This window comes from Onychostruthus taczanowskii, unplaced genomic scaffold (genome assembly GCF_017590055.1).
Source record: "Onychostruthus taczanowskii isolate IOZ18803 unplaced genomic scaffold, ASM1759005v1 scaffold77, whole genome shotgun sequence".
Classification (NCBI taxonomy): domain Eukaryota; kingdom Metazoa; phylum Chordata; class Aves; order Passeriformes; family Passeridae; genus Onychostruthus; species Onychostruthus taczanowskii.
The window spans coordinates 2,452,806-2,469,675 of record NW_024505561.1 but is presented as its reverse complement, the minus strand read 5'-3'; the positions used below and the strand labels follow the sequence as shown (position 1 = coordinate 2,469,675).

The following is a 16,870-nucleotide window of genomic DNA, read 5'->3' as shown; positions in this document are numbered from 1 at the left end:
GAGCGGCAGGCCCCGCCCCTGAGGCTACGTGTCCCGTTGCCGGGTCCGGCAGTAAGTTGAGAGACCCGGAGTCGTAAAAGAGATGGCAACCAGTTGCCGCTGAAAGCGGAGGCGAAGCATTGGTCCTTTTCACACGCCGCGCCCGCCCCGCTGCCGGTGGCCTCCGTAGACGGTGACAGCTCCGTTCTTGGGGCCGCGGGGGGGGCGAGGAAGGCGATCTTTCAATGAGCCTCTTGCAGGCGCTGCGACTCTGCCCGTGAATCCCACGGCCCGTGCCGCTCACGCGCAGCCGTGGGGGAAAGGGAGTGAGGGGGCCGGTGCCGTAAAGCGCGGACGATGTCGGGGCGGGCGGCGCCGCCGCGGTTCGAGAAGCGGGTCCTGGTGACGGGCGGCGCCGGCTTCATGTGAGTGAGCCCCGCGGGGCCGCGGCGGGCCGCCGGCCTCCTGCCCGGGGGCGCGGGTGAGACGTGGTGGGCGAGGGTCCCGCTGTGCCGCCGCCCTTTTGTCCATCCCGGGCCGGTTCCTCGGCGCCGCTGGCTCGGGCCGCGCCGGTGACTGGCCCTTGCCTGGGTTCTGAGGCGGTGAGTGCTGGGGAGCGAGCTGGGAGCCTGCCCCGCCGTCCTTCGCCTGCGGCCGGCGAGGAGGTGAAGGAGAGACCGCCCGGCGCTGGCAGTCGGTGCTCGGCCTCAGCCGGGACGGGGCTGCCCAGAGCGGGGCAGCGGAGCTGGGAAGGGCCTGGAGCACAAACATTGTGAGGGGCGGCTGAGGGAGCTGGGATTGTTTTGCCTGGAGCCTCAGGCAAAACAACCTTATCGCTCTCTCCGACTCCCTGAAAGCCAGGTGGGGTTCAGTGTCATTTCCCAGGCAGCAAATGACAGGACGAGGGGACACAATCTAAGCTGCGGAGGTTTAGGGTGGACGCTAGAAAGAAATTATTCATATAAAAGATGATTAGATACTGGAATGGGCTGCCCAGGGAGGTCAGGAGTTACTGTCCCTGCAGGTGGTCAGGAAACGACTGGACATGGCGCTTAGTGCCATGGTCTGGTTAACAAGGGGTTAACCCTTGTGTTTGGTCGTTTGGACTCGATGATCTCAGGTCTTTTTCCAGCCTAATGGATTCTTTGGGTTGAAGGTGACAGGGCTTCGAGCCAGCTGCAATTTCCCGTATCAACCCCCAGTACTGTGGGCTCAGTTTGAGTGAGAGCAGGGTCTGGCCCGTCTTAAGCTTGACCCCCTCAGTGTGCAGAAGCTGTGAGAGGGTTAAATTTCTGTGTGTGAATAACCCTGAACTAACCTGTGCTCTCAGAATAAGCTTCGTGTACACAAGGGGCCGTGCCACCTGGTTGTGTGGTTGTCATTTCTTACACCTAGCAGTAATGTCGTGAGTGATGGCAGTCACTGTCGTGGGTTAGGAGTGTTGACTGTTTGGTTCTCCCTGATATCTAATATGTAAACTTTAGAGTGCAAAAAGTTTTTTACAATGACAATTCAATAAAGCCTATAACAGTTTTTTTTTAAATGTGATTGTGGGAAGTGCTGATTTCTCTCATTATAGGATGTACTTTTGTTCTGTTTTTTAGTTTCTTAGCCATATGCACTTACACATAGAAAATATTAGGATAATGTATAGAATATATATTAATGTTGATGTGTTAAAATATCTTTGAATTTGTCTTTTATCTGTCTTGAATATATCCCTTTCTTCCCCCAAAACATTGGATATTGCTGAATTTATTTGGAATTTGTCATCTCTTTGTTACCTTCAAGTCCAGTATATAATTGTAAAATATATTTTTCTTCTATCCTGCAGTGCTTCACATGTAGTCGTCTCTCTTGTGAAAAAGTATCCAAACTATCTGATTATAAATCTGGATAAGGTAATACCTTATTTTCTTTCTTGATATGGACAACTGTTTTAAGTGATTTATAATGCAATCTATAATATGTTGAAATTTATATGGCTTATTGTTAGTTGCTAATTTTTGTTTGATTTTCCATTTGTTCTTGTGCAAAAAAAAAAAAAAAAGGTCAGCTGGTGTTCAGAAAAAGAACAAAATTTTCAAGCTCTAAACATCTGTTTAAGAATTTTTGCAGTTAGGGTATCTTTTGGAGATTTGTCCTTTTAAAGCTTCACATCTGCTTGTGAAGTAGATTTTTTTAAAAATAGTTTTTACTGTATTCTCAGACTTTGCAGTGGTTAGGTTGGGTTTGAGTTAGCCTTTTTGCTTCCATGAAGCCCACTTACTGATGTTGTGTGGTATTTCTCTTTAGCTCGACTACTGTGCAAGCTTGAAGAATCTTGAAACTGTCTCTGGGAATGAAAACTACAAGTTTATCCAGGTGATAGAGCCTTCTATTCCACAAAATGTGACTTTTTACAGATTATTGTAAATACACAGTTTTGTCTTCAGACAGGGGACGGATTTTGATTTATTGTTTAGATCAATATTTGGACTTGCTGGGCTTGCATGCTGAGGTTCCTCCTGTCTACAAAAGGCAGTGCTGATGCTCACCCCTCTGTCTTGGGGTCTGCCCAAGTTTGCAGGACATCTGAGAAATGCATATAGCTCAGTTTGCTGGAACAGCACCTTTCTCAGAGGCAGTAGATGTAAACTTGCCTTTTTTCTTAGATTCAGGTGAGGCTGGAAGCTGGATTTGCCTTAGCCTGTTGGTGATCCCCATGGCTGTTTATGTTTTTGTGAACAACCTCTTTATTTCAGTAAGGGATTATATCTGAACTTTTGGGATAAAAGTTGCATGAGAGGAAAGGGACAGTCTGTATGTAAACGTGCACGTGCCTGCAGTTGCAGCCTGACCAAAGTGGCTTTTTGGTTATTTTCCTAAGATCTTTGATTATTTCCAGTGTGCAATATGAAATGTACTAATGCCCTATAAAAGCCTTGTTACCTGAGGAGATATTAACATTTAATTGCTGGGGAGAACTTGGAGTTCTACAAGATATCCTTTAAACAGGCAGATCCCTATGTGAAGCAGAGGAACAGTAACTAGGACTGATGTGGCTATTCTGATTTTGAGCAAGGGTAGGAATCTCTTGTCACAAAACTTACATCAGTATAAATAATTCCAGCTTTTCACTGTGGTTGTTTTTATTTTTTTTTTTTTTTTTTTTTTTTTTTTTTTTTTTTGTGGTTTGGGTTTGTTTCTGTTTTTGGTTTTTAGGGACAGTTGATCACAGCTTAACATCCAGCTGGTATGCAGCCAAGCAGTTTACACTGACAGGAAAAAATGTGCTGGAAAAGATAATTTCTAATGTGCAACCCTTGTAATTAGAACTGTAACATTGGTCCTGACCATAGGAGACAGTAGGAAGGATATATTCTCTAGTGGTACTGTAGAAAGGAAGTCTGTTTTGGAAAGTAGAACAGTAAGTTTAGAAAATTTTACTCAGGGGCTGTATGAAAGATACATTTCAATCACAATTTCTGTTGCTGTTCAGCATAGATGTACTAAGCTTGAATTTCAGTTAAAAAAAATCAGTAGCTAGCCATTTAGTTCAAAATAATGTCTCTTTTAAAAAAAATATGTCAGTTAAAAAATAAATCACCGGAATAAACAATAAGGAGCAAAGCCCTCGGAAGACGTAATCTAATCCCCCTTAGTGGGAATGTGCTTCTCCTTCTGCAGTGCCACTAGATGTCCCTACCAGCTTGCCAGACTGGGAACTCTTACTTGCTCTGGGAACTTGGCATTTCAGCCTCAATGTTGGAGCGCCATGCTGTACTTTTGTTGTGTGTATTTTTGGACACATTGCTATTTCTAATGTTAATAGTAATATAAATTCTGAAATAAGTTTCATTTAGGATTTTTTAAAAAATGGGTGACATTTTTTATGTATGGTCTTATTTTAGACATGGCATTAATAAGTGGCCCAGAACTCAGTTGATGGTGCTCTTTGTATCCTGTGTTCCCTTTGTAATGGTTTCTTATGTGACACTTGGTGTAAAGGGAAGCTATTTTCTATCAAAAATAATTTGCTTTTTTTTTTTTCCTTTCTTGTTTAGGGAGATATTTGTGAACCTGATTTTATAAAGCAGCTCTTCGAAACTGAGAAAATAGATATAGTCCTTCATTTTGCAGCCCAAACACATGTAGGTGAGCATTGCTGCATGTTTTGGTATTGTTTTCCATGGTATTGTTTTCACCTGCTTGAAATATATGCCAGTATACCTTTTGTCTTTTCCCTTCATATAAACCAAGGATCCAATTTGTCTCTACAAATCACATGACTGATTGTCTGGTGGCCTTTTTAACTCAGAGGGTTTCACAGCCTTGATTTAAAGAGTTCTTCATCTGACTGTTGTCTTGTTTTCATTGCATATAAATGGTAATGTACCTTTTTGTCTGCATTACATTTTTAAATTCTGTCTAGACTGACATGCAGCCGACAGTGTACTGAGGGAGTCATAAAGACAGTGGAGAGGGGCTCTGTACATAGTCTGAAGTTTTTACTTAATTGGCTGCAATGTCACATGTAAAAACAGTGTGAAAGCTGAAGGATTAGGCATAGGTCCCACTGGAATCTTGTCTTCATGCTTAAAAGAGAGAATGAATTAAAAAGTGCCTATTTCAGATGGCTGCTTTTCAGTATCACTGTTAGTAAGAAAAATCCCCACCATACTCCATCCATCATAAGAAGAAATCCTCAAAGAATTCTCCAGGAAAATACTTACTGGAATTGTCAGATTTGATAGGCAAAGTCATTAGGTCAGGGGAACAGTTGTAAGAATGAAAACAGCTGCTGATGAGTTATTAGTCATGCGTCCATATTACTGCATCTTGCAACTGTCTTTGAATGACACTTTTCTTACTTGTCGTAGGTTGAGGTACTTAGCCAATGCTATTTTAGATTAGAAAAATCCATAACCAGCAAGCTTTTGCTCATGATTCCAGCCCCTTGTTGAGAACAAGGATTTTTGTCTTTGTGTAAGTGTAGAAGGTGCCTTCATTTAACAAGGACCTTGCTGTCTGACAGGTCTGTACTGCAGCCTTCAAGTGGAACCTACAGCCCTGTGTTGCCTAAATTTAATCAGAATTGTCTGCATTTTTTGATGTAGATCTTTCATTTTGGCACGCCCTGGAATTCACCTATGTGAATGTTTATGGCACCAATGTGCTGGTTGCTGCTGCACATGAAGCCAATGTGGAGAAGTTTGTCTATGTTAGTACAGATGAAGTATATGGAGGTAGCACTGATGAGGTGAGTCTGAAAATGCATGAGGATTTTTCTAGTTTATCTGCTTTTAATAGTGAAAACAAAGTCGAGTCTAACTTTCCTTGGCCTCTGTAAATGTTTGACTTTAAGTAAGCACTGGTAGCTTCTAGAAAGCTGAGTATCAAAATTGTCATTTTTTTTTTCATAGCTTGTTTTATATTGAATGTTTATTGTCTAAAGCAGTGAGATTTGGGTCATTAATGATGTCACTACTCAGAGAAGGTATTGAAGGAGTGTATTGTACAGGTTTTGTCCTGGAGCATTCCTGAGACTTCTGTAATGTGCACAGCCTAACAGGGGGGAACTGCTTTATATTCTAGCTAAAATATTAACAGAACTGTAGGTAGTGACAGTTCAAATAGAAAACAATTCCTGTATTACTGTAATAAATATTCTGATGTTTCTTGTTATGTGCACATCTTTGATTTTTGAGAATTTACACCTGACCTTATTTCAGGAAATGTAATTTAGCTCAGTAGAAAGGCAAATATGCATGTTCATATTTTTAAAGGCGTAAATAAAGTCAAGGAGCCTTTTGCCATAGTCCCTGGAAATATTAATGTACTTCAGAAGAGTTCTATGCACTTCCTTATTATCACAGTGTCTTTATCAGTTCCTTCAAAACAACTTCCATCTGTAGGCTTTTATGATACCCAAGGGTGATGTTTTCTTGTGTGTAGACCTGTGGCTTGGCTGATACCTTGAAGTGAAATTTTTCTGTCTCTGGGCCTTGAAAAGAGAACTTTAATCTGTTTTTTCTTCTCTTTGTGAATCACACTAGAAGTTCTTGTAGGGTTTTGTCCTGGAGCATTCCTGAGACTTCTGTAATGTGCACAGCCTAACAGGGGGGAACTGCTTTATATTCTAGCTAAAATATTAACAGAACTGTAGGTAGTGACAGTTCAAATAGAAAACAATTCCTGTATTACTGTAATAAATATTCTGATGTTTCTTGTTATGTGCACATCTTTGATTTTTGAGAATTTACACCTGACCTTATTTCAGGAAATGTAATTTAGCTCAGTAGAAAGGCAAATATGCATGTTCATATTTTTAAAGGTGTAAATAAAGTCAAGGAGCCTTTTGCCATAGTCCCTGGAAATATTAATGTACTTCAGAAGAGTTCTATGCACTTCCTTATTATCACAGTGTCTTTATCAGTTCCTTCAAAACAACTTCCATCTGTAGGCTTTTATGATACCCAAGGGTGATGTTTTCTTGTGTGTAGACCTGTGGCTTGGCTGATACCTTGAAGTGAAATTTTTCTGTCTCTGGGCCTTGAAAAGAGAACTTTAATCTGTTTTTTCTTCTCTTTGTGAATCTCACTAGAAGTTCTTGTAGAGTTTTTTTTTGAGGGGAGGAAGGCCATTTAATTTCAGAGGCAATGGTCCGACAAGACCAGCAAGTGTTTCAATCACGTTAAGGTGATTGTTACCGATCACACCTTGGGTAATATCCCTCCTTCTCCTGGTTTGTTTTTTTTTTTCTCTCTTCAAGTGAGAAGTAAATTAAAGTGTCAGGATAGTCTGGAGGATACCTGTTCTGGAACTGGTCAGAATTGTTGAAGTCTTGCTTTGGAAGCTTTTGGGTTGCAATTCTACATTTTTTACAGAAATAAAGTTGCATAAAAATTTATGAAAAGACCCCTTTTATTTAGGACTGAAAGATGAATTTGCTAGTGGTGGCCCAATTGCTCTCTGAGGCAATATGAACCTGAAAAATATTAAACCTCTCTGTAGCAACAGTGATTATTTAATAAGATAAAAATCTGAGGACCTGCTGCTGTGAAGTAACTCTGTTACAGGCATAAAAATATTACTGCTGTTAATTTGTCTGCTTCCTATGTTAAGTAAATAGGCTGTCTTTTGTTATGGCCTTCTGTTGTTAAGGGGACTTTGTTAGACTGATGTGCTTGGATATTTAGGGATTTTTACTTATTTTTTAACTTTAAGGCTTATCTGGGCAAAAGAAATTGAGCAATGCAAATTTTCTTTTCATTTTAGGAATTTGATGAATCCTCACCAAAACGTCCGACAAATCCCTATGCCTCCTCTAAAGCAGCTGCAGAGTGTTTTGTTCAATCTTACTGGGAAAGGTACCAAGTAAGTCCATGGAATCTTCAAAAACTCTGAAGCCTGTAATTAAGTGTCTGTATTATGTATGTAAGAGTATAAAAGAAAAATCAGTACTAGTCCACACAGTGCCACCTCTTTCCTTATTGTTAGTTTTGTAGTCTGGATGTGTTAGAGAATCTCCACCAGTAAGTTGTGAAGATACACTGCGAGACAGTGGGGACTAATCAGATGTTTTTATTTTTTAAATCTGAACTGTAATATCGAAAAATGTTCTTTGATAAAATGGTGAAAGAGAACATTAGGAATTTAAAAACCAGGGCTAAGCTTGCAGGAAGTGCAAAAGTATTACACAGAAGTAGAACATGCATAATTCTAATTGTATCAAGACTAGGCTTATAGTTAAAGCAAAAAAAAAAAAAAAAAAAAAAAAAAAAAAAACTCACCAAAACGTCCGACAAATCCCTATGCCTCCTCTAAAGCAGCTGCAGAGTGTTTTGTTCAATCTTACTGGGAAAGGTACCAAGTAAGTCCATGGAATCTTCCAAAACTCTGAAGCCTGTAATTAAGTGTCTGTATTATGTATGTAAGAGTATAAAAGAAAAATCAGTACTAGTCCACACAGTGCCACCTCTTTCCTTATTGTTAGTTTTGTAGTCTGGATGTGTTAGAGAATCTCCACCAGTAAGTTGTGAAGATACACTGCGAGACAGTGGGGACTAATCAGATGTTTTTATTTTTTAAATCTGAACTGTAATATCGAAAAATGTTCTTTGATAAAATGGTGAAAGAGAACATTAGGAATTTAAAAACCAGGGCTAAGCTTGCAGGAAGTGCAAAAGTATTACACAGAAGTAGAACATGCATAATTCTAATTGTATCAAGACTAAGCTTATAGTTAAAGCAAAAATAAAAAAAAAAAAAAATAAAAAAAAAAGGAAAAAGACCTGCTAGTTAGATTTGTTTAAGCAAACATGTTTAGTAATTTGGGTACTTTAGACTTCTGTTCTTGATATATGATGCTTTTGCTATAAAGTGGACAAGAGCAGGATGTTAAAGACCTGTGAAACGTATTGGAATAAGTAGGAGTAAGCCAGTCTTCAGTCAACCAGATACACACATGCAATATCCTGTGGTGATTCCAGGATAAGAGAGGTTTCAAACATTTGTCTCTTGTGGTGCTCCTAACAGGCTGAGAAGGCTGGAGGCTCTTGCTTGTGCAACAGAAATACAGAGAGCTTAATTCAGTAATGTTTGTAAGGGCTTACAGATTTTTGAGTAATCACTGTGCATGTGTTGGTTTGCTTACTGATCAGCAGGAGGTTACAGTTTTTTACTGGTATATGCTTTCTTATGTAATCACATGTGTGTTTAATGCTCTCCAGTTCCCAGTTGTCATCACACGGAGCAGTAATGTTTATGGACCACATCAGTATCCAGAAAAAGTAAGTTAAACTGTGCTTTACTCTGAGCTTCAGTGTACCAGAATTCAGGGTTGCAGTGATGTTACTTTTTTCTCATGTGCATGGGATGAAAAAGTGTGTGAAAGAGTGCTTTAAAAAAAGCACTCTTGCAATTAATGTGATTATATATTTTGAGCTTACACTAATGTGTCTTACCCTGAACACATATTTTTTGTTTGTTGATAAAACTTCAATTTTGAAGTTTAAACTTGTAGTTTAAATAAATTTTATGACAGCAACTTTGTTTTGTAGTTTTTCTATTTTTCAAAGGGTATTTTGACAGAGTTCCCCTACAAATTACATTAACTCACATCATGTTTCGTAATCATGAGTGTTTAATAACTAAGGGAAACATTTCAAAAACTAAACTGAGAATACAATGTCTGGTATAGAAAGGGATGTTCCAACCTGCACAGAAAATAAGTAAGATGAAGCTATAACATTCATATATAAGGTGAGAAGCAGTGTAAAGTGACTTGTTTTTGCATTTATTCATACAAACCTTGCAGGGTAACTATTTAAAACAGTTGTTTGTGAGAAGGAGTTGCCTTTTTAAGTCAATACCTGAATCAATTAAGTCAATACCTGATTAGTGAATGGAAATATACTGTTGAAATGAAAGCAATCATCCCATGTACTCTCTGGAGTTTGGAACTGCTGGAAAGTGTAGCTATATTTTACATTTCTATGGAGTTGTTTTTTTAATTTAAATTGTTTTTCACCTTTTGTGGGTTTTTTTTCCCAAATAAATTTATTTCACTTGCATTATTGCAGGTGGATAAGCAATGGCTTTTAGAGTAAATTTTTCATTGATCTGTGTCTTGCTACAGGTTGCTTGATTGTTGGGGGTATATTAGGGGATGTATTTGCTAGCTTTTGACTTACATATATTCTTCTTCACATACCAAATTTTAGTTACTGCTAATGACACAGCACTAGGCTATGTGAACCTTCAGTTTTATCTAGTATTCTGCTTCTGTCTTTAGAGCAGGAAGTTAAGTTTAAGTAATTTGAACAGTTTTATAATGGCTTCAGTTTAAGGACTTTAATAGTGGGGGTAACTGTTCTGAAGTATCTGGGGCATTATGAATGGATCTAAGCATTTAGATTAACATAATGTAAATCTATGTGCAGCAAGCACACTGTCACTTGATCTGTGTTTATCCGCATTATCTTAAAATTCTCTGTTGATTGTCTTCCAAATTTAACTACTTTAACAACTCTTTGTTTCTAGAATTACTGCAGTTTGCTGGATGTTAAACCTTGTTCTGAACTGTTGGTAATATTTTTTCTAGTTAGATTGTGATGCACTGCCATGTGCAAAAGTAGTGGATTTTTTTTTTATTGTTCAAAAACTGTTATTACATTTGTAACAGCCAGAAAGATAAGGCTTACACTACAGTAGAGGTGTGTACTCTTACAAACCAAAATCCTTGCATTTTTCTAGGCTTGATACATTATTTCATTATATTTAATAAAACTTAGAAGTTTTTAAAGGATCTTATTAAAATACTTAATGTTTCATAACTGTTGAAGTTCCTTATTCTTTGTAGAATAACAGCTTTTAAAATAGTGGAGTAATTTTTTTTGTTGTTTTTCAATTCCTTAGGTTATTCCAAAGTTTATATCTTTGTTGCAACAGAACAGAAAATGGTAGGTAACTCACAATTTTGGTAGTATTTGTGCTATAAATCTGTAACTGCAGTTATAAATATGTGCTAGTTTGTAAAATGATAATTACATAACAAAGTTGTTCTTTTAATAGCAGGATTTCCTTAAAGTCAAGGATTGTTTGCATGTCAGCAACTTAAGGTACCTTCAGGCATCCATCTAACAGCAAAACTGCTAAAAATACAGCCCAGTAAATTGTGTCTATTGTGTCTATTGAATGTGTAAATCTTTTTTTGTCTCTTTTTTTGTTTTAAGCTGTATTCATGGTTCTGGACTTCAGAGAAGGAATTTCCTTTATGCAACTGATGTGGTAGAAGCATTCCTTACTGTCCTGAAGGAGGGGAAACCAGGTGAAATTTATAACATTGGAACTAACTTTGAGATGTCCATTGCCCAGCTTGCTAAGGAGCTAATCCATTTAGTGAGTAAAGAGTTCTGATGCTTTTCTTCACTGGTTTTCATTGCACATACAAATAATTACACAGACCTTGTGTAGCTCTGAAAGAGCTTAGATTTGTGGTGGGTGTTGGAAGATCCTTGCAGCAGAATGATGTGCTACCCTTTCTGTGACAGCTGGACTGTGTAAGGTTGCAGTATGGGCTATCCTGTGCTGGGCTGCTGCATCAGTTATCCTGACTGGGACATATCCTGACTGCCATCATGATTAATTACCATTTATTTTCCATGCTGGCTGCTTTAGTTTTGGTCTGAGAATGTGACACTATTAAAATCTAACAGTTTGATCATGGATGTTCTGGCAGTGCTCTGGGTGAAGGAGATAGGTTGGAGATGTTCTAGATAATTTTGATAACTTCAGTAGTTTGAAGACTCAGTATACAAAATACCATTTCTGTTTGTGGTTTATATTTTTTTTATTTGGTGGGGGTTTTTAATAAGATTTAAGTTTGTTAAGGGAAAAAATGGTTTTTAAATATATGTTTAGATAGCCCAAGATGTATGGGAGTGATACTTGTTTTTCTGCTTGACAGATAAAGAAGACCAGTTCAGAGTCTGAAATGGAGCACTGGATGGATTATGTCAAAGACAGGTGAGGAATGTGGAGGACATGCAGTATGTGCTGCCCATGCAGGATAGTTCAGGATAGTTTTGTCCTGCAGTTTTTCTGAGACTCTTAACCAAATAGTTTTTTGTGGAAGTGTTCCTGCACTAAAGGAGGGAACACTTTTGAGGGAGTAAGAGCTGTTTTGCTTCCTTAATTTTTTTTTTTTTTTCGCTAGTGGATTTGACATCTATGATCAGGGTTCTGTATAGAAAACAGGACTTCCATTTATTATTTGGATCTGTAGGTCAGAATGAATGTCTTGAAGGGGAGCATGTAATGCTAATCTCTGTCTTCAAACATTCTTCATACTTGTCATTACTGAAGTCTGCTCTGGGAAGAGGAAAAGTTTTGCAGAGCAACTAAATCTTTCCTTCACGGTAGCTTGGACAGTTTATTCAGTGTATTTTTTATTCAGCATCACTGAGTGAGATGAATCCCATTGTCTCTTGCCTAGCTTTAGTATTTTGGCATTAATGTGACTAATTCAGACTTAGATGTACTTTGTAGTAAGACCCAGTCTCCGCAGGCAGAAATATGTGCCTGTGGAGTGTAGTTAACTTTAGATTTCTATCTTAAGCTGAAGCTGCTATCTCAAAAGTAGATGTAAAGCTCTAAGGTACTAAAGTTAGGGCAGTGGAAAAATGGGTAGCTTTTATAGATACGCTTTTGCTGTGTGTTTCCGTCCTTAATTTCAGGCTTGGTTTGGCTCTGCTCTTTTATATCCATTTCTTTTCTGCAGCAACAATGAATCTCTGCTTACTTTAGATATCACTCTCTCCAGAGTGATTAGAAATGATGTGTCTACTGATAGCAGTTAAGTATTATGGCCTTTAGAATTCACACTTTCTGATCACATTTAGATTGTTATCATGGCAACTGAAGTGTCTTTAAAAATGTGCTAACTTTTGTTTTTAAAAGGAAATGTTCTTCAGAATCCTATCTCAATGTATTACAGGGCTTTGAAGGAATTGCCTTTGGCTCACATGATGTGAGTGTTTAGAAGTTCTCAGTGTAATTCAGTTTGATGTTTCTTTGTGTGTATTGGGCCCTGTCTGCTAATGTTTAAACATAAATGGGCTTGGGAAAACTAACCACATTGGAATACATGTGGAGGTCGTATAAAAGATTGTTAATATACCTAATTTTATGACTATATAATTCTATAATGAGTGACTTAAAGGTCGTGGGGGTTACTTGCTATGGAAGAATTAGTTCTGCTTCTGCTTCACATTAGCATGTTACAGTACCAGTGATAAGTGCTCGGTTTGTGCCTGCACATGTACCTTGACTGTTCAATATGCCAGTGCCAGTAGTGCAGGATGCTAGACTGGGCTACCTATCTGCCAGACTGTGGGAGTGAAAATTTCTGCCATGCTTAAATATCAGATATATCTTTCTGTGGTGAATCTTGCAGCTTGGGATTCTACATATTCAGTATTACAAAGTTCATGTAGCTAATGAGCCACTGTAATGATGCCCTTTTGGAAGCCTGTGTGTTTTAAATCTGAAGTATGTGTAAATGTTTGGGTTTTCAGGATAAAAAATGTAAATGCTAATATTATAAAATGCTGTCTCTGTGTTGCAAATGCACTGATTTGCACAAATGCGTTGGCAGTGATTTTTGTGTTCGTTTTGTGCCAGTAAAATACTAATTAATATTTATTCTAGTCAGTTTCGAGTAGTTGACTGTACAAACTGAATTGTGTTGTTGTAGCTGCACTCAGCTGCCACGTATTTTTTGAAGGCAATGCAACCTCTTTATGTTGATGGGAATTTTCAAAATTGAAGCATATCTAATATTCCTTGGAAGACAGTGTGAGGTACTGCATGGCTAATTAAAGAAGCAGTATAATCAGATTGTTTTCCGTGTGCATTTTATCCTCCATCAGGCCTACAAATGACCTCAGATATCCAATGAGTTCAGAAAAAATGCACAACTTAGGCTGGAGACCCAAAGTGCCTTGGGAAGAAGGAATAACGAAAACAAGTAAGACTGATGACTTTTACACTGATTTAGGAGTGATGGGAGGAGGGAGAGGGAAAAGGGTGAAATGGGTACGTAGCTTAGTTAATGAGGAGCTGAAGAGATTGAATGTAACGTTTGAATTTTACATAAAATTGGCTGCTTTCCAAAATAGTGAATTTACATGACATAAAATAAAAAAAGATAATCACTTTTTAGTGCTAGAATAAGTCTTGCATAAAGAACTTACAAAGTTTGAACTAGATTTTTTGTAATATTATGGGCTAAAATCTTCCATAATGAACAATTAGCATGTTGTTAGTTGTGTATCTGTGGAATATTTGGATTTCCCTGTTCTCTCTGGTCAGCTTGACTCTTCAACATTCTTCCCATATTAGTTGAATGGTACAGAGAAAATTTCCACAACTGGAAAAACTCGGAGAAAGCTTTGGAGCCCTTTCCTGTGACAGACCCATTTGCCCAGCTCAGCAGCCCATAGTGTGGCACAGAACCTGAAGGAGTTTTTTCTACCTCATATGGTCTTTTCTTCAAAGCCTGCAATCAGATGGCCACGCTGGACTCTTAATGTATTCAAGATACACGAACCATGTTGAGTAAAGAACCATAGTATGGCACAACTTTGGGGTGGTTTCAGCACTTTATAAGTTGAACCTCTTAGTTTCAGCTTTCGGTGCAATACTCTAGTCTTACTAGGTATTGATTTAAAAAAAAACTGTATGGAGTGAAGAATATTTATAATGATATAAATTAGTGTACTGAAATAAAATCTGCCTTATTAAGATTATTTAACTGTGATTGCAGCTTTTGAGACTTGGAGTTAAATTTGGTTTTGTTCTGGAATTATTCATCTGTATTAGTTTGTTTCTACAGTGTAATTTATATTTTGTCACTTCAACAAGCTGGGTTTTATTTTTAATCAAGGGGAGAAATTACATGTTTTTTGGAGACTATAAATTGATTGACAAAAGCTGGACAGAGCACCTCTATGGTTCCATCCATTTCTCTGCTGGTGCACTTTTAGCTTTTGTAGTTGACTAATCAAAGTTACCTACTCTATAACTTTAAATGCCCCTTTTAAGGGGAACAAGGGGGGGAATGGTTCTCGATGAGATTTCCAGAAGCATTTCCTTAAACTTTGTACTCCTTTTACTGTATAACTGTCTATTACATGTTAACTCCTTTTTCTTAGCTGTAATTGTAACAAACTTGAAATACTGGAACACAGTTAACATTCCAATGATCTTATTTTCCTGTGATATGAAGGCTACTTATGGAGAAAATTTTTTAGAACTCTTCTTTTTCTGTGAATTGTGGGTTGGCAGACCTTAATTAATGCAGTGTATCACCATTTTTTCTGTAATAAACATTTTAAAGATAAAACAGTATTTGAGTTTTAATATAAAATTTGGAAAAAAACTCTGTCATTCTAGAAATATGTCAATGAATCTTGTTCAAAGTTGTTTTCATAATATTATGGTGTAACTGGTTTCTCTTAATTAAGAAGAACATGCTGAAAAAGTAGATGGTGGGTTTTTTTTAAAAAATATTTTTTTATGTTCCTCTACCCTGAAAGAATTACCTTCACTTCTTTGTCTTTGAAGTGATCTGGCAAACATAAGAAGAACCACTGTTCTTGGTTTTATCACTTCAGCTTCTGTAGTTGGCCCAGTCCCTGAACCTCTGTGGGCCTGGGCAGAGCTGCAAGCAGCACAGGACTGGGATGCTGTGGTGTACTCAGAGGAAGCTGTGACTCCTAAAGGGTCTCAGAAACTGGGAGATAGCTCTTGAAACACAAGTGTTTCCAACTTCATCACACCTTGTGGTGCATGGTGCTGTTGGTAAAGTGCCACTTGTGGTTGGCAAGAGTAGGTTAGCCTAAAAGAAGGCTAACCAGGAAGTTTCTGGGCTTACTGCAGTGCCAAGTATGGCTTTTAAAATCTAGGAGCCTGTTACTGAAGGTGGGTTTTCTGTGACACAGTGGGATAATAATACTAGAATTGTGTGGCAGTTCCTGATGCTTGCTTTGGATGTAAAAGTCTCCATTTGGGACAGATAGAAGTTACAGGATTTTGTATGTAATGATCTGTTGCATACTTGGCTTACCAGATGTGTTTCTATGGATGAATCACTGAAATGTCGTTGTCAAACGCGCTTTGCTGACTATATTAAAATATTTCCTTAATTTTTGTACTTTTCCTGATATATTACTTCCTTACAGTGTGCATACTTCCTTACAATATCTGTCTTGCTGTTCTGTATTTTGTAAAAGTCAGTACCAGAAATAGCTAAAGTGCTGGAAAGATCTGTCTTAGCTGTATTTGTGATTGCTGTGACAGCTGCTTTGAGTGGGTTGCACGAAAATATGTGTCTTTCACCTATCCTTATACTGGAATACTGGCTGTGTTGTTTTTAAGAGTAGAGATTACAGATAACTAAAATCTTACCACTTTAAACTTGCATAAACCTTAATTTATAAATATTTTAAGCCTTTGAAAATAGGTACAGTGTCTTTGGAACACTACAAACAGTCTGATCAGAAATACACAGAAGAAAGCAGTAGGGCGTGATTTGTTTATTGAACAGAACTTTTGAAAGTTGTTCTTAATGTATAGGTGCTGAAGATGCAGGCATTGATATTTATATGACTCTCCAAAGAAGTAATATTACCTGGGGTGGATTTTCAATAGGATCTATTAATTTTTTAGTGAGAGCTGTTCTAGTTTATTTAAATTTTTTTGAAGATTTAATTCATCCAAGTGTTTGAGATTTTTGTGTTACTACTTATATGTAAATAAATGCACATTTTAAAATATTGAAAGGTATATATTTAAGAAATGTAGGAGGCTTTTGCTTTGAGCCACTTTGCTGTAGGTCAGATTTTCTTAGCAGGTGAGTGATCTGGTAGGAGCGTTTCTTTCACAGGGAAAAGTATTTTCTATTATAGAAAACAGCTTATTTTGCCATTAGCCTTCTGGCTTCTATAGGAACAAAGACAAAGGATCAACCAGTAAACTGTCAGTGTGAAGTGTGATGCTTTCAGTTTTTTTTCCTCACTGATTTTACTGGGAAGCATTTCTGGAGAAGACAGAGGTAGTGATGTAAAATACTGTAAACACTGTAACCTTTCAGTCTACTCTTTCAAGGTTTGTGTCAGAGAGCAAAGTGAGGCCACACCAGTAAGAAAATAAATGGAGTAAATGTGTATGTCACTTAACTGCTAAAGCTCTCTAAGGTAGAAGGGCTGGACTTTGGCAAAGGTTTTGATTCAGGTTCTATCAGGAACTTGGGTGGTTTGCTTCTCTTTTTGGGATTACTGTTCTGAATTGGATCAGATCTTTGGGAAGCAGCTCCTGAAATCCCTGGTGCATTGGGGAAAACCAG

At 38.0% G+C, this 16,870-nt stretch overlaps 1 protein-coding gene across 2 annotated transcripts; it reads left to right on the top strand.

Annotated features, from left to right (window-relative positions):
- The first annotated feature begins 47 nt into the window (after positions 1 to 47).
- TGDS (TDP-glucose 4,6-dehydratase) lies at positions 48 to 15,640 on the top strand. 2 transcript variants are annotated; one of them, XM_041423367.1, is made up of 13 exons: positions 48 to 404; positions 1,814 to 1,880; positions 2,275 to 2,343; positions 4,026 to 4,116; positions 5,079 to 5,221; positions 7,240 to 7,338; positions 8,694 to 8,753; positions 10,381 to 10,424; positions 10,698 to 10,863; positions 11,432 to 11,490; positions 12,461 to 12,493; positions 13,395 to 13,492; positions 13,867 to 15,640. In XM_041423367.1, exons 1-13 carry the CDS (start codon positions 337 to 339, stop codon positions 13,965 to 13,967), a joined length of 1,098 nt encoding a protein of 365 aa, XP_041279301.1. In that variant the 5' UTR covers positions 48 to 336; the 3' UTR covers positions 13,968 to 15,640. The 2 variants fall into 2 exon arrangements, with proteins under 2 accessions (XP_041279301.1, XP_041279302.1); XM_041423368.1 differs by lacking the exon at positions 12,461 to 12,493.
- The last annotated feature ends 1,230 nt before the right edge of the window (positions 15,641 to 16,870 follow it).

Bases quoted from the DNA above. Each gene is read 5' to 3' on its own strand.
- TGDS (XM_041423367.1), top strand. From the start codon at position 337: ATGTCGGGGCGGGCGGCGCCGCCGCGGTTCGAGAAGCGGGTCCTGGTG. The intron at 10,864-11,431 runs GTGAGTAAAGAG...TCTGCTTGACAG, and splicing joins CTAAGGAGCTAATCCATTTA to ATAAAGAAGACCAGTTCAGA. The intron at 12,494-13,394 runs GTGAGTGTTTAG...ATCCTCCATCAG, and splicing joins TTGCCTTTGGCTCACATGAT to GCCTACAAATGACCTCAGAT.